Source organism: Oncorhynchus clarkii, chromosome 29 (genome assembly GCF_045791955.1).
Source record: "Oncorhynchus clarkii lewisi isolate Uvic-CL-2024 chromosome 29, UVic_Ocla_1.0, whole genome shotgun sequence".
NCBI lineage: Eukaryota > Metazoa > Chordata > Actinopteri > Salmoniformes > Salmonidae > Oncorhynchus > Oncorhynchus clarkii.
In genome coordinates, this window is record NC_092175.1 from 46130340 (window position 1) to 46155979 (window position 25640).

General features: G+C 42.6%; 1 protein-coding gene across 1 annotated transcript in view; it reads right to left on the reverse strand.

Annotated features, from left to right (window-relative positions):
• LOC139388244 (protocadherin Fat 3) overlaps positions 1–25640 on the reverse strand; it is a 334570-nt gene that overhangs the window by 304909 nt on the left and 4021 nt on the right. Inside the window, exons 4-14 of the mRNA XM_071134792.1 lie at positions 24408–24561; positions 21574–21792; positions 21059–21202; positions 18379–18636; positions 18067–18270; positions 17670–17898; positions 10884–11029; positions 6705–6842; positions 5472–5615; positions 1850–2112; positions 225–429 (exon numbers count right to left, since the gene is read on the reverse strand). Of these exons, the coding sequence (XP_070990893.1) occupies positions 225–429; positions 1850–2112; positions 5472–5615; positions 6705–6842; positions 10884–11029; positions 17670–17898; positions 18067–18270; positions 18379–18636; positions 21059–21202; positions 21574–21792; positions 24408–24561 (2104 nt within the window). The remainder of the gene's footprint in view (positions 1–224; positions 430–1849; positions 2113–5471; positions 5616–6704; positions 6843–10883; positions 11030–17669; positions 17899–18066; positions 18271–18378; positions 18637–21058; positions 21203–21573; positions 21793–24407; positions 24562–25640) is intronic.

Here is a 25640-nt window from a genome sequence, read left to right on the forward strand (position 1 = left end):
CCATCCAATTATCCATCCATCCATCCATTCATCCATCCATTTATCCATCCATTTATCCATCCATCTGTTTATCAATCCATCCATCCATCCATCCATCCATCCATCCATCCATTCATCCATCCATCCATTTATCCATCCATCCATCCATCCGTTTATCCATCCATCCATCCATCCATCCATCCATTCATTCAGCAGCCGTTGTCACAGTGTGTTAATGTGTTCACCTTCAGGCTAAACGCTGGGATGGTCTCCCGGTCGAGTTGCCCCGACACGACCACTGCCCCTGTGTTGCTGTTGATGCTGAACTGCGGCACGGCGGTGAGCAGCGAGTAGGAGACCTCTCCGTTGGAGCCGAGGTCTCTGTCTACAGCAACGACCTGCACCACCTCAGTACCCAACGCTGTGTTCTCAGGGACCACCACGCTGTAGCTAACAATAGTAATGATCATAAAAAAATACATCACAATGAGAAGAAGAAGAAGACATTATGTTGGTAAAGTGATTTTCATCACATCTAGAAATCACAAAGCAAAGAACATCAAAAACAAGATTACATTTTTTGTTTCTGTAAAAGATTCACAAAAAATTGAACGAGACAACAAAGACCCGTGGGTCTTAGGGGCTCTGGTCTAAACTAGTGACTATAGAGGACATAGATAGTGATCTGGTGACTATAGAGGACATAGATAGTGATCTGGTGACTATAGAGGACATAGATAGTGATCTGGTCTAAACTAGTGACCATAGAGGACATAGATAGTGATCTGGTGACTATAGAGGACATAGATAGTGATCTGGTGACTATAGAGGACATAGATAGTGATCTGGTGACTATAGAGGACATAGATAGTGATCTGGTCTAAACTAGTGACCATAGAGGACATAGATAGTGATCTGGTGACCATAGAGGACATAGATAGTGATCTGGTGACTATAGAGGACATAGATAGTGATCTGGTGACTATAGAGGACATAGATAGTGATCTGGTCTAAACTAGTGACCATAGAGGACATAGATAGTGATCTGGTGACTATAGAGGACATAGATAGTGATCTGGTGACTATAGAGGACATAGATAGTGATCTGGTCTAAACTAGTGACCATAGAGGACATAGATAGTGATCTGGTGACTATAGAGGACATAGATAGTGATCTGGTCTAAACTAGTGACTATAGAGGACATAGATAGTGATCTGGTGACTATAGGGGACATAGATAGTGATCTGGTCTAAACTGGTGACTATAGAGGACATGGATAGTGATCTGGTGACTATAGAGGACATAGATAGTGATCTGGTGACTATAGGGGACATAGATAGTGATCTGGTCTAAACTAGTGACTATAGAGGACATAGATAGTGATCTGGTCCAAACTAGTGACTATAGAGGACATAGATAGTGATCTGGTGACTATAGAGGACATAGATAGTGATCTGGTGACTATAGGGGACATAGATAGTGATCTGGTCTAAACTAGTGACTATAGAGGACATAGATAGTGATCTGGTCTAAACTAGTGACTATAGAGGACATAGATAGCGATCTGGTCTAAACTAGTGACTATAGAGGACATAGATAGTGATCTGGTCTAAACTAGTGACTATAGAGGACATAGATAGTGATCTGGTCTAAACTAGTGACTATAGAGGACATAGATAGCGATCTAGTGACTATAGAGGACATAGATAGTGATCTGGTCTAAACTAGTGACTATAGAGGACATAGATAGCGATCTGGTCAAATGTAAGGAATGGAGTAACATTTGGGACAGGAAGCCTGTTTACACAGGCAGCCTTCTTATGCTCGTTTGCCAATAATTGTTTATTTTTTATAAATATGCTGTCAGACCTGTCCTTGGCGAACACAGGCTCGTTATCATTAGCGTCCTCTACGTTGACGGTCAGGAGCCTCCAGTTGGAACGCTGAGGCAGACCCTGGTCGTAGACGGTCACGTTCAGGACGTAACGGTCAGACCGCTCGCGGTCCAGCGGCAGGAACACGGTCATCAGGCCCGTCTCCATGGCGATGTCGAAGCAGCTGTCTCTGTTGCCGTTGGAGATGGCGTACAGGATGTGACCGTTGAAGGCCGTGTCGTCATCTGTTGCCCTCACCTGGAATAAACAATAGAATAAATATTAACAATGTAAACAATTAATCAAAAGTTGGTTGAATATTGAATCAATCAATCCTTGTAAATGTACTAAAATCCAAAGAAAAGCACTCAGAAATAACCTTCGGTGGTTATACCGTACAGCTTATACTTGAAAATAGACCAAAATACAGTCAAAACTATATATACACAGCTGAAGTGGGAAGTTTACATACACCTTAGCCAAATACAGTTAGACTCAGTTTCACAATTCCTGACATTTAATCCTAGTAAACATTCCCTGTTTTAAGTCCGTTAGGATCACCACTTTATTTTAAGAATGGGAAAGGTCAGAATAATAGTAGAGAGAATGATTGATTTCCTTCCTGACATTCCCAGTGGGTCAGAAGTTTACATACACTCAATCAGTATTTGGTAGCATTGCCTTTAAATTGTTTAACTTGGGTCAAATGTTTTGGGTAGCCTTCCATAAACTTCCCACAATAAGTTGGGTGAATTTTGGCCCATTCCCCCTGACAGAGCTTCATGGTTGGGATGGTGTTCTTTGGCTTGCAAGCCTCCCCCTTTTTTCCTCCAAACATAACAATGGTCATTATAGCCAAACAATTATATTTTTGTTTCATCAGACCAAAGGACATTTCTCCAAAAAGTATGATCTTTGTCCCCATGTGCAGTTGCACATAATCTGTCTTTTTTATGGCGGTTTTGGAGCAGTGGCTTCTTCCTTGCTGAGAGACCTTTCAGGTTATGTCGATATAGGACTCATTTTACTGTGGATATTGATACTGTTGTACCTGTTTCCTCCAGCTTCTTCACAAGGTCCTTTGCTGTTGTTCTGGGATTGATTTGCACTTTCGCACCAAAGTACAGTGCCTTGCGAAAGTATTCGGCCCCCTTGAACTTTGCGACCTTTTGCCACATTTCAGGCTTCAAACATAAAGATATAAAACTGTATTTTTTTGTGAAGAATCAACAACAAGTGGGACACAATCATGAAGTGGAACGACATTTATTGGATATTTCAAACTTTTTTAACAAATCAAAAACTGAAAAATTGGGCGTGCAAAATTATTCAGCCCCTTAAGTTAATACTTTGTAGCGCCACCTTTTGCTGCGATTACAGCTGTAAGTCGCTTGGGGTATGTCTCTATCAGTTTTGCACATCGAGAGACTGAAATTTTTTCCCATTCCTCCTTGCAAAACAGCTCGAGCTCAGTGAGGTTGGATGGAGAGCATTTGTGAACAGCAGTTTTCAGTTCTTTCCACAGATTCTCGATTGGATTCAGGTCTGGACTTTGACTTGGCCATTCTAACACCTGGATATGTTTATTTTTGAACCATTCCATTGTAGATTTTGCTTTATGTTTTGGATCATTGTCTTGTTGGAAGACAAATCTCCGTCCCAGTCTCAGGTCTTTTGCAGACTCCATCAGGTTTTCTTCCAGAATGGTCCTGTATTTGGCTCCATCCATCTTCCCATCAATTTTAACCATCTTCCCTGTCCCTGCTAAAGAAAACAGGCCCAAACCATGATGCTGCCACCACCATGTTTGACAGTGGGGATGGTGTGTTCAGCTGTGTTGCTTTTACGCCAAACATAACGTTTTGCATTGTTGCCAAAAAGTTCAATTTTGGTTTAATCTGACCAGAGCACCTTTTTCCACATGTTTGGTGTGTCTCCCAGGTGGCTTGTGGCAAGACACTTTTTATGGATATCTTTAAGAAATGGCTTTCTTCTTGCCACTCTTCCATAAAGGCCAGATTTGTGCAATATACGACTGATTGTTGTCCTATGGACAGAGTCCCCCACCTCAGCTGTAGATCTCTGCAGTTCATCCAGAGTGATCATGGGCCTCTTGGCTGCATCTCTGATCAGTCTTCTCCTTGTATGAGCTGAAAGTTTAGAGGGACGGCCAGGTCTTGGTAGATTTGCAGTGGTCTGATACTCCTTCCATTTCAATATTATCGCTTGCACAGTGCTCCTTGGGATGTTTAAAGCTTGGGAAATATTTTTGTATCCAAATCCGGCTTTAAACTTCTTCACAACAGTATCTCGGACCTGCCTGGTGTGTTCCTTGTTCTTCATGATGCTCTCTGCGCTTTTGACGGACCTCTGAGACTATCACAGTGCAGGTGCATTTATACAGAGACTTGATTACACACAGGTGGATTGTATTTATCATCATTAGTCATTTAGGTCAACATTGGATCATTCAGAGATCCTCACTGAACTTCTGGAGAGAGTTTGCTGCAATGAAAGTAAAGGGGCTGAATAATTTTGCACGCCCAATTTTTCCGTTTTTGATTTGTTAAAAAATTTTGAAATATCCAATAAATGTCGTTCCACTTCATGATTGTGTCCCACTTGTTGTTGATTCTTCACAAAAAAATACAGTTTTATATCGTTATGTTTGAAGCCTGAAATGTGGCAAAAGGTCGCAAAGTTCAAGGGGGCCGAATACTTTCGCAAGGCACTGTATGTTCATCTCTAGAGACAGAACACGTCTCCTTCCTGAGCGGTATGATGGCTGCATGGTCCCATGGTGTTTATACTTGCGTACTATTGTTTGTACAGATAAACGTGGTACCTTCAGGCGTTTGGAAATTACTCCCAAGGATGAACTAGACTTGTGGAGGTCCTACAATTATATTTTCTGAGGTCTTGCCTGATTTCTTTTGATTTCCCCATGATGTCAAGCAAAGAGGCACTGAGTTTGAAGGTAGGCCTTGAAATACATCCACAGGTAAAACTCCAATTGACTCAAATGATGTCAATTAGCCTATCAGCAGCTTTTAAAGCCATGAGATAATTTTCTGGAATTTTCCAAGATGTTTAAAGGCACAGTCAACTTAGTGTAAACTTCTGACCCACTGGAATTGTGATACAGTGAATTATAAGTGAAATAATCTGTCTGTTAACAATAGTTGGAAAAAGTACTTGTGTCACGCACAAAGTAGATGTCCTAACCGACTTGCCAAAACTATAGTTTGTTAACAAGAAATTTGTTGAAAATTGTTAGGTTGGAGGTTGGAGTTTTAATGACTCCAACCTAAGTGTATGTAAACTTCTGACTTCAACTGTAGGTAGCTCCTACCTATATATGTATAACTTTATGAGCCGGACTGCCTGTCTTTTGCTAATGATTTATTTTCTGCTTTTAGACGCCCAATGGGCCTTTTTGTTTTTTCTGGCGCCCCCTTGTGTACTGAGCAAGGTATTACAAGGTAATACTGTAAATCCCGGGATGAGAGAAGGACGCTATGATGGACAGCACCCAACCCTACTCTGGATACTTCCCAATATGTGTAACTCATTTACCATGAACACTACATCACAACGTGGAATTCCACATCCCTCACCTGAAAGACACTCGCCCCCTTGGCCAGATCCTCCCTGACCACGATACTGGAGGGGAACGACTCAAACTGAGGCGTCAGTCTGTTGGCTGAGAACAGGTCTGTGTACCCCTCATCCACCCTGGGTCTCCGCAGCGCCGTAGCCTTCTGGAGGAAGAAGAAGAAGAAGAAGACTTTACAGATCTATTTTCTTTGCTCTGCTTTAATCCCAACAGAGGGGCTGGACCAGAGAGACTGGAACAGAGAGACTGGAACAGAGAGACTGGAACAGAGGGACTGGAACAGAGGCGCTAGAACAGAGAGACTGGAACAGAGGGACTGGAACAGAGAGACTGGAACAGAGAGACTGGAACAGAGAGACTGGAACAGAGGGACTGGAACAGAGGCGCTAGAACAGAGAGACTGGAACAGAGGGACTGGAACAGAGGCGCTAGAACAGAGAGACTGGAACAGAGGGGTTGGAACAGAGAGGCTGGAACAGAGAGACTGGAACAGAGGCGCTAGAACAGAGAGACTGGAACAGAGGGACTGGAACAGAGGCGCTAGAACAGAGAGACTGGAACAGAGGGGCTGGAACAGAGGCGCTAGAACAGAGAGACTGGAACAGAGGGACTGGAACAGAGGCGCTAGAACAGAGAGACTGGAACAGAGGGGCTGGAACAGAGAGGCTGGAACAGAGAGACTGGAACAGTGTGAGCCCGATGTCCCTGTCCGAACTAGCTAACTAACTCTGCTCGCAAACACACATGACAATGTACAGCTCATAGCTTGAGCTATACAAAATGATCTCCTCCTTTTTTAGTAGCTACTATATTGTCTCAACGCTACAACTCCCGTACGGGCTCGGGAGAGACGAAGGTTGAAAGTCATGCATCCTCCGATACACAACCCAACCAAGCCGCACTGCTTCTTAATCCAACCGAGGAGGCCAGCCGCAACGTGTCGGGGGAAACACCGTGCACCTGGCAACCTTGGTTAGCGTGCACTGTGCGCTCCACAGGAGTCGCTGGTGCGCGATGAGACAAACCCTCCCTAACCCGGACGACGCTAGGCCAATTGTGCGTCGATCCCACGGACCTCCCGGTCGCGGCTGGTTATGACAGAGCCTGGGCGCGAACCCAGAGTCTCTGGTGGCACAGCTGGCGCTGCAGTACAGCGCCCTTAACCACTGCGCCACCCGGGAGGCCCCTGAGATACGGATATTGATAATGATATTGATAATGATATTGATGGCACCTGTAGTACCAGCTCTGCCAGGCTCTGGGCCACTCCTGTCTCTCTGCAGGTGACACTACGAGACGGCATCCCTCCCCGGACCACCGTCACGTTGACGTAGGTCGGCTCCGAGAACAGCTCTCCGTCCGTCGCCTCCACCTTCAGAGGAATAATAATAGAAATAATATTAATACGAAGAAGAACGATAATAATATAAAAAAGAATAACACTATTAATAATAAAATTAATAACAATATGAACGATGATAATAATATTAAAAATAATAGTAATAATAATAATAACAATAATAATTACATTAATAATAATAGTAATGATAATACAATTATTAATAATAATAACAGTAATGTTAATAATATTATTAATAATAATACAATCAATAATAATAATAACATTAATAATAATATTAATAATAATAATAACATTAATAATAATATTAATAATAATAATAACAATAATAATAATAATACTGTGTACCAAATGGAACACTGTTATGTGTAGTGCACTATTATAAGGAGAGACATAGGAATTCATAGGGAGACACAGGGAGACATAGGGACACACAGGGAGACACAGGGAGAGACAGGGAGACACAGGGAGACACGGAGAAACACAGGGAGACACAGGGAGACACAGGGAGACACAGGGAAAACAGGGAGACACATGGAGACACAGGGAGACACAGGGAAACAAAGGGAGACACAGGGACACACAGGGACACACAGGGAGACACAGGGAGACATAGGGAGACATAGGGATACATAGGGAGACACGGGGAGACATAGGGACACACAGGGAGACACAGTGAGACACAGGGAGACACAGGGAGACATAGGGATACATAGGGAGACACAGGGAGACATAGGGACACACAGGGAGACACAGGGAGACATAGGAATTCATAGGGAGACACAGAGAGACACAGGGAGACACAGGGAGACACAGGGAGACACGGGGAGACATAGGGACACACAGGGACACACAGGGAGACATAGGAATTCATAGGGAGACACAGGGACACACAGGGAGACACAGTGAGACACAGGAAGACACAGGGAGACAAAGGGAGACATATGGATCCTGGGATCCATCAATACTATATGTGAAGAAAAGAGAAGACACACACAAACACTCTACACACCCCAAACATTGTTCTTAGTAATGTAATACTGTAGTGTAGTGTAATGTAATACTGTAATCTGTAGTGTAGTGTAATCTGTAATCTGGCGGTGTATGTATTGTGCTGTATGTGTTGTGGTGTATGTGTTGTGGTGTATGTGTTGTGGTGTATGTGTTGTGGTGTATGTGTTGTGGTGTATGTGTTGTGGTGTACTGTATGTGTTGTGGTGTATGTGTTGTGGTGTATGTGGTGTGGTGTATGTGTAGTGGTGTATGTGTAGTGGTGTATGTGTTGTGGTGTATGTGTTGTAGTGTATGTGTTGTGGTGTATGTGTTGTGGTGTATGTGTTGTGGTGTATGTGTTGTGGTGTATGTGTTGTTCTGTATGTGTTGTGGTGTATGTGTTGTACTGTATGTGTAGTGGTGTATGTGTTGTGGTGTATGTGTTGTAGTGTATGTGTTGTGGTGTATGTGTTGTGGTGTATGTGTTGTACTGTATGTGTTGTGGTGTATGTGTTGTGGTGTATGTGTTGTTCTGTATGTGTTGTGGTGTATGTGTTGTGGTGTATGTGTTGTGGTGTATGTGTTGTGGTGTATGTGTTGTTCTGTATGTGTTGTGGTGTATGTGTTGTGGTGTATGTGTTGTGGTGTATGTGTTGTGGTGTATGTGTTGTGGTGTACTGTATGTGTTGTGGTGTATGTGTTGTACTGTATGTGTTGTGGTGTATGTGTTGTGGTGTATGTGTTGTGGTGTATGTGTTGTGGTGTATGTGTTGTGGTGTATGTGTTGTGATGTATGTGTTGTGGTGTATGTGTTGTGGTGTACTGTATGTGTTGTACTGTATGTGTTGTTCTGTATGTGTTGTGGTGTATGTGTTGTGGTGTATGTGTTGTGGTGTATGTGTTGTGGTGTACTGTATGTGTTGTACTGTATGTGTTGTTCTGTATGTGTTGTGGTGTATGTGTTGTGGTGTATGTGTTGTGGTGTATGTGTTGTGGTGTATGTGTTGTGGTGTATGTGTTGTACTGTATGTGTTGTTCTGTATGTGTTGTGGTGTATGTGTTGTGGTGTATGTGTTGTGGTGTATGTGTAGTGGTGTATGTGGTGTATGTGGTGTGGTGTATGTGTTGTACTGTATGTGTAGTAGTTTATGTGTTGTAGTGTATGTGTAGTGGTGTATGTGTTGTGGTGTATGTGTTGTACTGTATGTGTAGTGGTGTATGTGTTGTGGTGTATTTGTTGTGGTGTATGTGTTGTGGTGTATGTGTAGTGGTGTATGTGTTGTGGTGTATGTGTTGTGGTGTATGTGTTGTACTGTATGTGTAGTGGTGTATGTGTTGTGGTGTATGTGTTGTGGTGTATGTGTTGTGGTGTATGTGTTGTACTGTATGTGTTGTTCTGTATGTGTTGTGGTGTATGTGTTGTGGTGTACTGTATGTGTTGTGGTGTATGTGTTGTAGTGTATGTGTTGTGGTGTATGTGTTATGGTGTATGTGTTGTGGTGTATGTGTTGTGGGGTATGTGTTGTAGTGTACTGTATGTGTTGTGGTGTATGTGTTGTTCTGTATGTGTTGTGGTGTATGTGGTGTATGTGGTGTGGTGTATGTGTTGTACTGTATGTGTAGTAGTTTATGTGTTGTAGTGTATGTGTTGTGGTGTATGTGTTGTACTGTATGTGTAGTGGTGTATGTGTTGTGGTGTATGTGTTGTACTGTATGTGTTGTGGTGTATGTGTTGTGGTGTATGTGTTGTACTGTATGTGTTGTTCTGTATGTGTTGTGGTGTATGTGTTGTACTGTATGTGTTGTTCTGTATGTGTTGTGGTGTATGTGTTGTGGTGTTCTGTATGTGTTGTGGTGTACTGTATGTGTTGTGGTGTATGTGTTGTGGTGTATGTGGTGTGGTGTATGTGGTGTGGTGTATGTATTGTTCTGTATGTGTGTTGTCCTTGTGGCATTAATAGTTTGTTAATTTCAATACCTTGAGGTTGAAGACTGCAGTACACAGGGAACATTTTAGGGATACATAAGGGATGCATAGGGATACATAGGGATACATAGGGGATACATAAGGGATACATAGGGACAACATAGGGGATACATAGGGATACATAGGGGATACATAGGGGATACATAGTGGATACATAGGGACAACATAGGGGCTGCATAGGGGATACATAGGGATACATAGTGGATACATAGGGGATACATAGGGACAACATAGGGGATACATAGGGATACATAGGGGATACATAGTGGATACATAGTGGATACATAGGGACAACATAGGGGCTGCATAGGGGATACATAGGGGTACATAGGGGATACATAGTGGATACATAGGGACAACATAGGGGCTGCATAGGGGATACATAGGGATACATAGGGGATACATAGGGGATACATAGGGACAACATAGGGGATACATAGGGAGACATAGGGGCTGCATAGGGGATACATAGGGATACATAGGGGATACATAGGGACAACATAGGGGATATATAAGGACAACATAGGGGCTGCATAGGGGATACATAGGGATACATAGGGGATACATAGGGGCTGCATAGGGGATACATAGGGATACATAGGGGATACATAGGGATACATAGGGGATATATAAGGACAACATAGGGGCTGCATAGGGGATACATAGGGATACATAGGGGATACATAGGGACAACATAGGGGATACATAGGGGATACATAGGGATACATAGGGGATACATAGGGACAACATAGGGGATACATAGGGGATACATAGGGATACATAGGGGATATATAAGGACAACATAGGGGATACATAGGGGATACATAGGGGATACATAGGGACAACATAGGGGATACATAGGGGATACATAGGGATACATAGGGGATACATAGGGACAACATAGGGGATACATAGGGGATACATATGGATTGTTTTATTTTTTATTGAACTTTCATTTAATTTGGCAAGCATAAGATATACATAGGAATACATAGGGTTACATAGGGGTGTATAGGGACTGAATAGGGATACATAGGGTAGCATAGGGAAGACATGGGGGTACATAGGGATACCTTGAGGTTGAAGACAACCGTCTTGAGGTTAGCGGAGGCCAGGGACCTCCTCAAGGCCAGGGCGCCAGAATCTGGGTTAAGGTTGAAGTAGTCCAGGTCATTACCTGACAGGATCCTGTACTTAACCAGCCCCAGGTCGTCTATGTCTGCAATACAAAACAATTCAGGTTGAGGAGCACAGGGTTAAGCAGGCAGGTAGCCTAGTGGTTAGAGTGTAGAGGCGGCAGGTAGCCTAGTGGTTAGAGTGTAGAGGCGGCAGGTAGCCTAGTGGTTAGAGTGGAGGGGCGGCAGGTAGCCTAGTGGTTAGAGTGGAGGGGCGGCAGGGTAGCCTAGTGGTTAGAGTGTAGAGGCGGCAGGTAGCCTAGTGGTTAGAGTGGAGGGGCGGCAGGTAGCCTAGTGGTTAGAGTGGAGGGGCGGCAGGGTAGCCTAGTGGTTAGAGTGTAGAGGCGGCAGGTAGCCTAGTGGTTAGAGTGGAGGGGCGGCAGGTAGCCTACTGGTTAGAGTGGAGGGGCGGCAGGTAGCCTAGTGGTTAGAGTGTAGAGGCGGAAGGTAGCCTAGTGGTTAGAGTGGAGGGGCGGAAGGTAGCCTAGTGGTTAGAGTGTAGAGGCGGCAGGTAGCCTAGTGGTTAGAGCATTGGGCCAGTAACCGAAAGGTTGCTAGATTGAATCCCCCAAGCTGACAAGATAAAAAAATATGTCGTTCTGCCCCCTGAACAAGGAAGTATTCCTGCTGTTCCCCGGTAGGCCGTCATTGTAAAATAAAAAAATATTATGCAAGAACAGCTCAAATAAGCAAAGAGAAACAACAGTCCATCATTACTTTAAGACATGAAGGTCAGTCAATACGGACAATTTCAAGAACTTTGAAAGTTCCTTCAAGTGCAGTCGCAAAAACCATCAAACGCTATGATGAAACTGGCTCTCATGAGGACCGCCACAGGAAAGGAAGACCCAGAGTTACCTCTGCTGCAGAGGATAAGTTCATTAGAGTTAACAGCCCAAATAAATGCTTCACAGAGTTCAAGTAACAGACGCATCTCAACATCAACTGTTCAAAGGAGACTGTGTGAATCAGGCCTTCATGGTCGAATTGCTGCAAAGAAACTACTACTAAAGGACACTAATATGAAGAAGAGATTTGCTTGGGCCAAGAAACACAAACAATGGACATTAGACTGGTGGAAATATGTCCTTTGGTCTGATGAGTCCAAATTTGAGATTTTGGTTGCAACTGCCGTGTCTTTGTGAGACGCAGAGTAGGTGAACGGATGATCTCTGCATGTGTGGTTCCCACCGTGAAGCATGGAAGAGGAGGTGTGATGGTGTGGGGGAGCTTTGCTGGTGACGCTCTCTATGATTTATTTAGAATTCAAGGCACACTTAACCAGCATGGCTACCACAGCATTCTGTAGCGATACACCATCACATCTAGTTTGGGCTTAGTGGGACTATCATTGGTTTTTCAACAGGACAATAACCCAAAACACACCTCCAGGCTGTGTAAGGGCTATTTGACCAAGAAGGAGAGTGATGGAGTGCTGCATCAGATGACCCGGCCTCTACAATCAACCGACCTCAACCCAATTGAGATGGTTTGGGATGATTTGGACCGCAGATTGAAGGAAAAGCAGCCAATAAGAGTTCAGCGTATTATTATTATTTTTTTTAAATGTAACGTTTATTTAACTAGGCAAGTCACTAAAGAACAAATTCTTATTTACAGTAATGGCCTACCCCGGCCAAACCCTAACCCGCATATGTGGGAACTCATCCAAGACTGTTGGAAAATCATTCCAGTTGAAGCTGGTTGAGAGAATACCAAGAGTGTGCAAAGCTGTCATCAAAGCAAAAGGTGGCTACTTTAAAGAATCTAAATTCAAAACTACATTTTGATTTGCTTAATCCCTTTTTTGGTTACTACATGATTCCATATGTGTTATTTCATAGTTTTGATGTTTTCACTATTATTTTACAATGTAGAAAAAATGAAAAAATAAGGAAAAACTTTTGAATGAGTAGGTGTGTCTAAACTTTTGACTGCTAATGTATATATATATGTATACAGAGTGCATTGGGAACGTATTCAGACCCCTCCAATCCTTCCACATTTTGTTACGTTACAGCAGTATTCTAGCATTATTCTAGCATTATTCTAGCATTATTCTAGCATTATTCTAGCATTATTCTAGCATCATTATAGGATTATTCTAGCCTTATTCTAGAACCTTTGACAGTGCATGTCAGACTAAAAACCAAGTCATGATGGAGAAGGATTGTATTGAGGTACAGATCTGGGGAAGAGTACCAAAACATTTCTGCAGCATTGAAGGTCCCCAAGAACACAGTGGCCTCCATCATTATTAAATGGAAGAAGTTTGAACGACCAAGACTCTTCCTAGAGCTAAGCAATCGGGGGAGAAGGGCCTTGGTCAGGCAGGTGACCAAGAACCCAATGGTCACTCTGACAGAGCTCCAAAGTTCCTCTGTGGAGATGGGAGAACCTTCCAGAAGGACAACCATCTTTGCAGTACTCCACCAATCAGGCCTTTATGGTAGAGTGGCCAGACGGAAGCCACTCCTCAGTAAAAGGCACATGACAACCCGCTTGGAGTTTGCCAAAAGGCACCTAAAGACTCTCAGACCATGAGAAACAAGATTCTCTGGTCTGATGAAACCAAGATTGAACTCTTTGGCCTGAATGCCAAGCGTCACATCTGGAGGAAACCAGGCTCCGGATTTCACCATGCCAATACCATGCCTACGGTGATGCATGGTGGTGGCAGCATCATGCTGTGGGGATGTTTTTCAGTGGCAGGGACTGGGAGACTAGTCAGGATCGAGGCAAAGATGAACGGAGCAAAGTACAGAGAGATCCTTGCTGAAAACCTGCTCCAGAGCGCTCAGGGCCTTCCGACTTGGGCAAAGGTTCACCTTCCAACAGGACAACGACCCTAAGCACACAGCCAAGACAACGCAGGAGTGACTTCGGGACTCTGAAGTCTCTGAATGTCCTCGAGTGGTCTAGCCAGAGCCCGGACTTGAACCCGATCGAACATCTCTGGACAGACCTGAAAAAAGCTGTGCAGCGAAGCTCCCCACCTGACAGAGCTTGAGAGGATCTTCAGAGAAGAATGGGAGAAACTCCCCAAATACAGGTGTGCCACGCTTGTAGCATCATACCCAACAATACTCAAGGCTGTAATCGCTGCCAAAGATGATTCAACTAAGTACTGAGGAAAGGGTCTGAAAACTTATGTAAATGTAATATTTCAGTTTTATTTTTTAAATAAATTGGCAACGATTTCTAAAAACACGTTTTCGCTTTGTGATTATGAGGTATTGCGTGTAGAGTGATGAGGGGAAAAAACTATTTAATCCATTTTAAAATGAGGCTGTAACGTAACAAAATGTGGGGTAAGTCAAGGGGTCTGAATACTTTACGAAGGCACTGTTTATACAAATTATCCAATGGATTATGATCAAGTGCTGGTAAAAACCTACTATTTATACTATTATGCTATATTTATACTATTATACTATATTTATACCATTATCCTATATTTATACTATTATACTATATTTAAACTATTATACTATAATTATACTATTATACTGTATTTATACCATTATACTATATGTATACTATTATACTATATTTATACCATTATACTATATTTATACTATTATACTATATTTATACTATTATACTATATTTATACCATTATACTATATTTAAACTATTATACTATATTTATACTATTATACTGTATTTATACCATTATACTATATTTATACTATTATACTATATTTATACTATATTTATACTATTATACTATATTTATACCATTATACTATATTTAAACCATTATACTATATTTATACTATTATACTATATTTATACCATTATACTATATTTATACTATTATACTATATTTATACCATTATACTATATTTATACTATTATACTATATTTATACCATTTTACTATATTTATACTATTATACTGTATTTATACCATTATACTATATTTATACTATTATACTAGATTTATACTATATTTATACTATTATACTATATTTATACTATTATACTGTATTTATACCATTATACTATATTTATACTATTATACTATATTTATACTATATTTATACTATATTTATACTATTATACTATATGTATACTATATTTATACTATTATACTATATTTATACTATTAAACTATATTTATACTATTATACTATATTTATACCATTATACTATATTTAAACCATTATACTATATTTATACTATTATACTATATTTATACCATTATACTATATTTATACTATTATACTATATTTATACCATTATACTATATTTATACTATTATACAATATTTATACTATTATACTATATTTATACTATGGGACTAAACCCCTATTTGACCCATAGGTTGGTTGTGCTGCGATCCAAGTGGGAGATCGGAAATTACGGACTCGCAAAGAGGAAGAACTGTGCAGCTGTTTCTGATTAATAATGAACTAATTAATAAACAATACCATGCTGGTGGATGGTAACATTCAAATAAAACCCAGCTCTGAAACAAAACATAGACCGGAAGAAAATAAAAAAATCAGGTCCTTCTGCTGGTGTGGGGAGTCCCTAACTAGTTTGGTTTCCATCCAATTGGCGACAGATTTTCATGCGAACATTCTAAAATATGAGCATTTTCCCACCAGTGGTGTTTCCACCAACCTGACTTGTTTCAGCCTCAGTGTTTCCACCAACCTGACTAGTTTTCCTTCAGTGTTTCCACCAAACTGACTTGTTTCAGCCTCAGTGTTTCCACCAACCTGACTAGTTTCCCTTCAGTGTTTCCACCAAACTGACTTGTTTCAGCCTCAGTGTTTCCACCAACCTGACTAGTTTCCCTTCAGTGTTTCCACCAAACTGACTTGTTTCAGCCTCAGTGTTTCCACCAACCGGACTAGTTTCCCTTCAGTGTTTCCACCAAACTGACTTGTTTCAGCCTCAGTGTTTCCACCAAACTGACTAGTTTCCCTCCAGTGTTTCCACCAAACTGACTAGTTTCCCTCCAGTGTTTCCACCAAACTGACTTGTTTCCCCTCAGTGTTTCCACCAAACTGACTAGTTTCCCCCCAGTGTTTCCACCAACTTGACTAGTTTCCCTTCAGTGTTTCCACCAAACTGACTTGTTTCAGCCTCAGTGTTTCCACCAACCTGACTAGTTTCCCTTCAGTGTTTCCACCAAACTGACTTGTTTCAGCCTCAGTGTTTCCACCAACCTGACTAGTTTCCCTACAGTGTTTCCACCAAACTGACTTGTTTCAGCCTCAGTGTTTCCACCAAACTGACTAGTTTCCCTCCAGTGTTTCCACCAAACTGACTAGTTTCCCTCCAGTGTTTCCACCAAACTGACTTGTTTCCCTCCAGTGTTTCCACCAAACTGACTAGTTTCCCCCCAGTGTTTCCACCAAACAGACTTGTTTCCCTCCAGTGTTTCCACCAAACTGACTTGTTTCCCTCCAGTGTTTCCACCAAACGGACTTGTTTCCCTCCAGTGTTTCCACCAAACTGACTTGTTTCCTACCAGTGTTTCCACCAAACTGACTTGTTGGCTAAAATGACGTAGGGCACATAAAACATACTTTTCCGTTTCAGTTTTTATGTACCAAATAAAAATCTAAAGGTCAAAGTGTTTCCATCACCTTTTCCACTCTACTGATGGTATCGCTACAAAAACTGTCACGTTATAATATACCCACTCTGATCGCAGCACGTGCCCCTCTAGCCAACAGCTCACTGATACAGTGGGGCTAGTCTACATTACAGCTCACAGATACAGTGGGGCTAGTCTAGATTACAGCTCACAGATAGAGTGGGGCTAGTTTAGATTACAGCTAGAGTGGGGCTAGTCTAGATTACAGCTCACAGATACAGTGGGGCTAGTCTAGATTACAGCTCACAGATACAGTGGGGCTAGTCTAGATTACAGCTCACAGATACAGTGGGGCTAGTCTACATTACAGCTCACAGATACAGTGGGGCTAGTCTAGATTACAGCTCACAGATACAGTGGGGCTAGTCTAGATTACAGCTCACAGATACAGTGGGGCTAGTCTAGATTACAGCTCACAGATACAGTGGGGCTAGTCTAGATTACAGCTCACAGATACAGTGGGGCTAGTCTAGATTACAGCTCACAGATACAGTGGGGCTAGTCTAGATTACAGCTCACAGATACAGTGGGGCTAGTCTAGATTACAGCTCACAGATACAGTGGGGCTAGTCTACAGGATGAGATTATTATGGATAAGAGTGAGAATGTTTTTTTTTGTCAAACGGCAGTCAAGCATCGATCATCGTGTCACCAGAATAAGACCCTCGATATTTATTGGAAAGGAGCATCAAGCTCATCACCAGGAACGTTCACCCCCCCCCGGTGAAGTTCATCACCAGGAACGTTCACCCCCCCCCCCCCGGTGAAGTTCATCATCATGTATTTAATCTGTAACCTAATAAACTGCATGGTTTCCCCGAGTCATACTGAGACGACCACACAACATATCATCGCGCGACTCCCAAGTTTTCTTATGATTTGACAATATTTGCGCATAAAGGCATTTCCTCCACCATTTCTCGCATAATTTATTTTACTGAAACAAAAAGATGTCGAACGTGGTTATTGACAATGATCAATCAAGTACAAGGGAGGCGTGAAAACCCACAGACACTCATTCCTCGAGGACTGGAGTTGGACACATGATTTTGCCTCTGGGTTACCTACCCACAGCTGACATGGTGACAATGTTCTGGCCTACAGGGAAGTCCTGTTCGATCATCCCTCGGCAGCCAACCCTCTCAAACAAAGGTCTGTTGTCATTTACGTTGATGAGGCGCACTGTCACGTTGACCTCGTTCTCCCGCCGGTATGGAGAACCCCAGTCTGAGGCCCGGACGGAGAACATGTAGAGATCAGATGACGTCTCGTAGTCCAGCTCTCTAGTGGTCCTCAGCTGAGAGAAGAGGGGAGATGAGGAGAGGAGAGGAGAGGAGAGGAGAGGACAGGAGAGGACAGGACAGGACAGGAGGAAAGGTGATAAGATCAAATAAGATATGTTTGTCAATCATTGCAGCATGTACTGTATACACACACAGTGAGGATCAACCAGCCCCAACAGTACCTCTCCTGAGTCCTGATCTATGGTGAAGGGTAGCGCCTGAAGTCCAGCAATGCTGTGGGTGATACACCCGTTCTCCCCTTTGTCATCGTCCACCGCCGACACCACCAAGATCACCGTGCCGACCGGCATGGTCTCTTCGATTGACACGTCGTACGCCGGCCTGGCGAACGTGGGCGTGTTGCCGTTTGCGTCCTCTATGGTGACCTGAGTTAAAGATGAGATACAAACAGAAGAGAAGATCAGATTTGTTTGTCAACAAAGACGACAACAACAACAACATATTACAAATCAGATCAAACACATTAAAATCACCTGGACCCTGGTTCTGAGTTTACTGCCCTGCTCCAACACCTCCAGCTCCACAACGTCCTGCGATAGGCTGGTCAGAGGGGTTGTCGTAGTGATGACCCCGGTCAGAGGGTTGATGAGGAAGTACGGTGAGGCAGAGAAGGTGCTGAAGCTGTAGTTGACGTTGGGAGGGCCTGGGGTGATCCGCACTTCCACTATGATGGTGCCAGGCGGCGCTATCTCACTCAGTCTCACCTGGTAGAGCTGTTTGTCAAATCTCACCTGGAAAATCAAGTCACAACGTGTGTTTTCTTGCTGTTATACCAAAGTGAACTACATCGAGCTTATCTATTGGTATAAAATAGGAGCATTGTGTAATTAAAATGGCTTTGTTGTTATGATATTGTTATGATATTGTGATGGTGTTGTTATGGTGTTGTTATGGTGTTTTGATGGTGTTGTTATGGTATTGTGATGGTGTTGTTATGGTGTTGTTATGGTGTTGTTATGGTGTTGTTATGGTATTGTGATGGTGTTGTTATGGTGTTGTTATGGTGTTGTTATGGTGTTGTTATGGTGTTGTTATGGTATTGTGATGGTGTTGTTATGGTGTTGTGATGGTGTTGTTATGGTATTGTGATGGTGTTATGGTGTTGTGATGGTGTTATGGTGTTGTGATGGTGTTGTTATGGTATTGTGATGGTATTGTTATGGTGTTGTTATGGTGTTGTGATGGTGTTGTTATGGTGTTGTTATGGTGTTGTGATGGTGTTGTTATGGTGTTGTTATGGTGTTGTGATGGTGTTGTTATGGTATTGTGATGGTGTTGTGATGGTGTTGTTATGGTATTGTGATGGTATTGTTATGGTGTTGTTATGGTGTTGTGATGGTGTTGTTATGGTGTTGTGATGGTGTTGTGATGGTGTTGTTATGGTATTGTGATGGTGTTATGGTGTTGTGATGGTGTTGTTATGGTATTGTGATGGTATTGTGATGGTGTTGTTATGGTGTTGTTATGATATTGTTATGATATTGTTATGGTGTTTTGATGGTGTTGTTATGGTGTTGTTATGGTGTTGTTATAGTATTGTGATGGTGTTGTTATGGTGTTGTGATGGTGTTGTTATGGTATTGTGATGGTGTTATGGTGTTGTGATGGTGTTGTTATGGTATTGTGATGGTATTGTTATGGTGTTGTTATGGTGTTGTTATGGTGTTGTGACGATATTGTTATGGTGTTGTTGTGGTGTTGTTATGGTATTGTTATGGTGTTGTTATGGTGTTGTTATGGTATTGTGATGGTGTTGTTATGGTGTTGTGATGGTGTTGTTATGGTATTGTGATGGTGTTATGGTGTTGTGATGGTGTTGTTATGGTATTGTGATGGTATTGTTATGGTGTTGTGATGGTGTTGTTATGGTGTTGTTATGGTGTTGTTATGGTGTTGTGATGGTGTTGTTATGGTATTGTGATGGTGTTATGGTGTTGTGATGGTGTTGTTATGGTATTGTGATGGTATTGTGATGGTGTTGTTATGGTGTTGTGATGGTGTTGTTATGATATTGTTATGATATTGTTATGGTGTTTTGATGGTGTTGTTATGGTATTGTGATGGTGTTGTTATGGTGTTGTTATGGTGTTGTTATAGTATTGTGATGGTGTTGTTATGGTGTTGTGATGGTGTTGTTATGGTATTGTGATGGTGTTATGGTGTTGTGATGGTGTTGTTATGGTATTGTTATGGTGTTGTTATGGTGTTGTTATGGTGTTGTGACGATATTGTTATGGTGTTGTTGTGGTGTTGTTATGGTATTGTTATGGTGTTGTTATGGTGTTGTTATGGTATTGTTATGATGGTGTTGTTATGGTGTTGTGATGGTGTTGTTATGGTATTGTGATGGTGTTATGGTGTTGTGATGGTGTTGTTATGGTATTGTGATGGTATTGTTATGGTGTTGTTATGGTGTTGTGATGGTGTTGTTATGGTGTTGTTATGGTGTTGTTATGGTGTTGTGATGGTGTTGTTAAGGTATTGTGATGGTGTTATGGTGTTGTGATGGTGTTGTTATGGTATTGTGATGGTATTGTGATGGTGTTGTTATGGTGTTGTGATGGTGTTGTTATGATATTGTTATGATATTGTTATGGTGTTTTGATGGTGTTGTTATGGTATTGTGATGGTGTTGTTATGGTGTTGTTATGGTGTTGTTATAGTATTGTGATGGTGTTGTTATGGTGTTGTGATGGTGTTGTTATGGTATTGTGATGGTATTGTTATGGTGTTGTTATGGTGTTGTTATGGTGTTGTGACGATATTGTTATGGTGTTGTTGTGGTGTTGTTATGGTATTGTTATGGTGTTGTTATGGTGTTGTTATGGTATTGTTATGGTATTGTTATGGTGTTGTTATGGTGTTGTTATGGTGTTGTTATGGTGTTGTGACGATATTGTTATGGTGTTGTTGTGGTGTTGTTATGGTATTGTTATGGTATTGTGGTGGTGTTGTGATGGTGTTTCGATGGTGTTGTGACGATATTGTGTTGGTGTTGATATGGTGTTGATATGGTGTTGTTATGGTATTGTTCACTAGAACAAAAAATTTAAAACTCAGACACATTTAAAAAGACACTGAACAGCAGAGAGAGGGAAAAGCTAAAACAATGAAAATGAAATTGAATGAAGACACGACCGTCAAATGACTCACCTGGAGAGCCTGAGGTTTTCTAACTAACACCTGGACCACCTGAGTGTTGGAGAACAAAGGAGGGGTTCCTCTGTCTTTAGCCTGGAGGGTCAGGTTACAACCGTATGGAAACTTCTTCCAGTCCACGGGCTCTGACGTCTTCACCTAGAGATGGGAGGAGAAGAGGAGATTAGAAGAGATAAAAGAAGGGGAGGTGATGAGGAGAGGAGAGGAGAGGAGAGGAGAGGAGAGAGGAGAGGAGAGGAGAGGAGAGGAGAGGAGAGGAGGCGAGAGGAGAGGAGAGGAGAGGGGGGAGAGGAGAGGAGAGGAGAGGAGGGGAGGGGAGGGGAGAGGAGAGACGAGACGAGACGAGAGGCGAGGCGAGGCGAGGCGAGAGGAGAGGAGAGGAGAGGAGGCGAGGCGAGGCGAGACGAGAGGAGAGGAGAGGAGAGGAGAGGAGAGGAGGCGAGGCGAGACGAGAGGAGAGGAGAGGAGAGGAGAGGAGAGGAGAGGAGAGGAGAGGAGGAGAAGACTACCTTGTACTCGTTCCCGACCGGAGAGCGGTCCACCTTAAACTGTTCCAGTGGGTCCCCCTCGACGATGGAGACCCACTCGATGTCCCCGCACACCCCCTCATCCTGGTCCTCCACCGTGACCACAGCAAACACAGGGTCTTGGTCCAACCACGAAGGCACCAGGGCCACCATAGACAGCACCGGAGAAAACTCATTCACCGGTTCAACCGTCGGGACCACCTGGATTTATTGATTGAATGACAGATTTTTGGATAAAACGATCAAACAGTTAAAGACAAATGTCAAAGTACAAATAAAACCGAGAGGATAAAACATAGAGGAAAATAGAATATAACTTCATTGTCCATTGAGTAGAATAGAAATGAGCCTTATGTGTTTTCTAACACCTCCAGGTACACATACATACACACAAACATACGCACATACATACGCACATACATACAGTACATACAATACATACAATACAATACATACATACATACATACAATACATACATACATACATACATATATATATATATATATATATATATATATATATATATATACATACAGTGGGGCAAAAAAGTATTTAGTCAGCAACCAATTGTGCAAGTTCTCCCACTTAAAAATATGAGAGAGGCCTGTAATGTTCATCATAGGTTAACTTCAACTATGAAAAAAATCCAGAAAATCACATTGTAGGATTTTTAATGAATTTATTTGCAAATTATGGTGGAAAATAAGTATTTGGTCACCTACAAACAAGCAAGGTTTCTGGCTCTCACAGACCTCTAACTTCTTCTTTAAGAGGCTCCTGTGTCCTCCACTCGTTACCTGTATTAATGGCACCTGTTTGAACTTATCAGTATAAAAGACACCTGTCCACAACCTCAAACAGCCACACTCCAAACTCCACTGTGGCCAAGACCAAAGAGCTGTCAAAGGACACCAGAAACAACATTGTAGACCTGCACCAGGCTGGGAAGACTGAATCTGCAATAGCTAAGCAGCTTGGTTTGAAGAAATCAACTGTGGGAGCAATTATTAGGAAATGGAAGACACACAAAACCACTGATAATCTCCCTCGATCTGAGGCTCCACGCAAGATCTCACCCCGTGGGGTCAAAATGATCACAAGAACGGTGAGCAAAAATCCCAGAACCACACAGGGGGACCTAGTGAATGACCTGCAGAGAGCTGGGACCAAAGTAACAAAGCCTACCATCAGTAACACACTACGCTACCAGGAACTCAAATCCTGCAGTGCCAGACGTGTCCCCCTGCTTAAGCCAGTACATGTCCAGGCCCGTCATAGATACAATACATACACACAATACATACAATACATTTGTTTTGTTGTGTTTGCCCGACCCGGGGATTGAACTAGCAACCTGCAGGCTGCTAGCTCGCTTCTCTTAACCTTCTAGTCCCTGGTCGGACAAAACAGGAACTAGAGATACCGTAGCGGTGCTAGTGACTCGGTCGGACAGAACAGGGACTAGAGATACCTTAGCGATGCTGCTGACTCGGTTGGACAGAACAGGAACTAGAGATACCTTAGCGGTGCTAGTGACTCGGTCGGACAGAACAGGGACTAGAGATACCTTAGCGATGCTGCTGACTCGGTTGGACAGAACAGGAACTAGAGATACCTTAGCGGTGCTAGTGACTCGGTCGGACAGAACAGGGACTAGAGATACCTTAGCGATGCTGCTGACTCGGTTGGACAGAACAGGAACTAGAGATACCTTAGCGATGCTGCTGACTCGGTTGGACAGAACAGGAACTAGAGATACCTTAGCGGTGCTGCTGACCCCGTTGGACAGAACAGGAACTAGAGATACCTTAGCGGTGCTGCTGACCCCGTTGGACAGAACAGGAACTAGAGATACCTTAGAGGTGCTGCTGACCCCGTTGGACAGAACAGGAACTAGAGATACCTTAGCGGTGCTGCTGACCCCGTTGGACAGAACAGGAACTAGAGATACCTTAGCGGTGCTGCTGACCCCGTTGGACAGAACAGGAACTAGAGATACCTTAGCGGTGCTGCTGACCCCGTTGGACAGAACAGGAACTAGAGATACCTTAGCGGTGCTGCTGACCCCGTTGGACAGAACAGGAACTAGAGATACCTTAGCGGTGCTGCTGACCCCGTTGGACAGAACAGGGACTAGAGATACCGTAGCGGTGCTGCTGACCCCGTTGGACAGAACAGGGACTAGAGATACCGTAGCGGTGCTGCTGACCCCGTTGGACAGAACAGGGACTAGAGATACCTTAGCGGTGCTGCTGACCCCGTTGGACAGAACAGGAACTAGAGATACCGTAGCGGTGCTAGTGACTCGGTCGGACAGAACAGGAACTAGAAATACCTTAGCGGTGCTGCTGACCCCGTTGGACAGAACAGGAACTAGAGATACCTTAGCGATGCTGCTGACCCCGTTGGACAGAACAGGAACTAGAGATACCTTAGCGGTGCTGCTGACCCCGTTGGACAGAACAGGAACTAGAGATACCTTAGGGGTGCTGCTGACCCCGTTGGACAGAACAGGAACTAGAGATACCTTAGCGGTGCTGCTGACCCCGTTGGACAGAACAGGAACTAGAGATACCTTAGGGGTGCTGCTGACCCCGTTGGACAGAACAGGAACTAGAGATACCTTAGGGGTGCTGCTGACCCCGTTGGACAGAACAGGAACTAGAGATACCTTAGCGGTGCTGCTGACCCCGTTAGACAGAACAGGAACTAGAGATACCTTAGCGGTGCTGCTGACCCCGTTGGACAGAACAGGAACTAGAGATACCTTAGCGGTGCTGCTGACCCCGTTGGACAGAACAGGAACAAGAGATACCTTAGCGGTGCTGCTGACCCCGTTGGTCCCGTAGAGCTTTATCCCTCGGTCCACCGCTCGTACCTCCAGCTCCATCCGTTGCCCCGTTATTGGCTGGCCTGTCAGGGTCACAACCCCACTGGTGGGGTGCACCGAGAACAGCTCCACACGCTCCCTGGGGACAAGTCACATCAAACTTTATTCTATAAAGCACATTTCTTACAATGGGTCGTTCTGACTCTGACAAGGCATACTTACTTGCCTTATATTTGGTAAAGCACTATGCAGTGCAAAGTGCTTCCCAAACATACAGGGTTCTTCACAAAGCATTCACACCCTTCCACATGTTGTTGTGTTGTTGTTGTGTTACAGCCTGAACATGGATTAAATACCCCATAATGAATTTAACATGAATTAAATACCGCATAATGAATTTAACATGGATTAAATACCCCATAATGAATTTAACATGGATTAAATACCCCATAATGAATTTAACATGGATTAAATACCCCATAATGAATTTAACATGGATTAAATACCCCATAATGAATTTAACATGGATTAAATACCCCATAATGAATTTAACATGGATTACATACCCCATAATGAATTTAACATGGATTAAATACCCCATAATGAATTTAACATGGATTAAATACCCCATAATGAATTTAACATGGATTAAATACCCCATAAAGAATTTAACATGGATTACATACCCCATAATGAATTTAACATGGATTAAATACCCCATAATGAATTTAACATGGATTACATACCCCATAATGAATTTAACATGGATTAAATACCCCATAATTAATTTAACATGTATGACATACCCCATAATGAATTTAACATGGATTAAATACCCCATAATGAATTTAACATGGATTAAATACCCCATAATGAATTTAACATGGATTAAATACCCCATAATGAATGTAACATGGATTAAATACCCCATAATGAATTTAACATGGATTAAATACCCCATAATGAATTTAACATGGATTAAATACCCCATAATGAATTTAACATGGATTAAATACCCCATAATGAATGTAACATGGATTAAATACCCCATAATGAATTTAACATGGATTACATACCCCATAATGAATTTAACATGGATTAAATACCCCATAATGAATGTAACATGGATTACATACCCCATAATGAATTTAACATGGATTAAATACCCCATAATGAATTTAACATGGATTAAATACCCCATAATGAATTTAACATGGA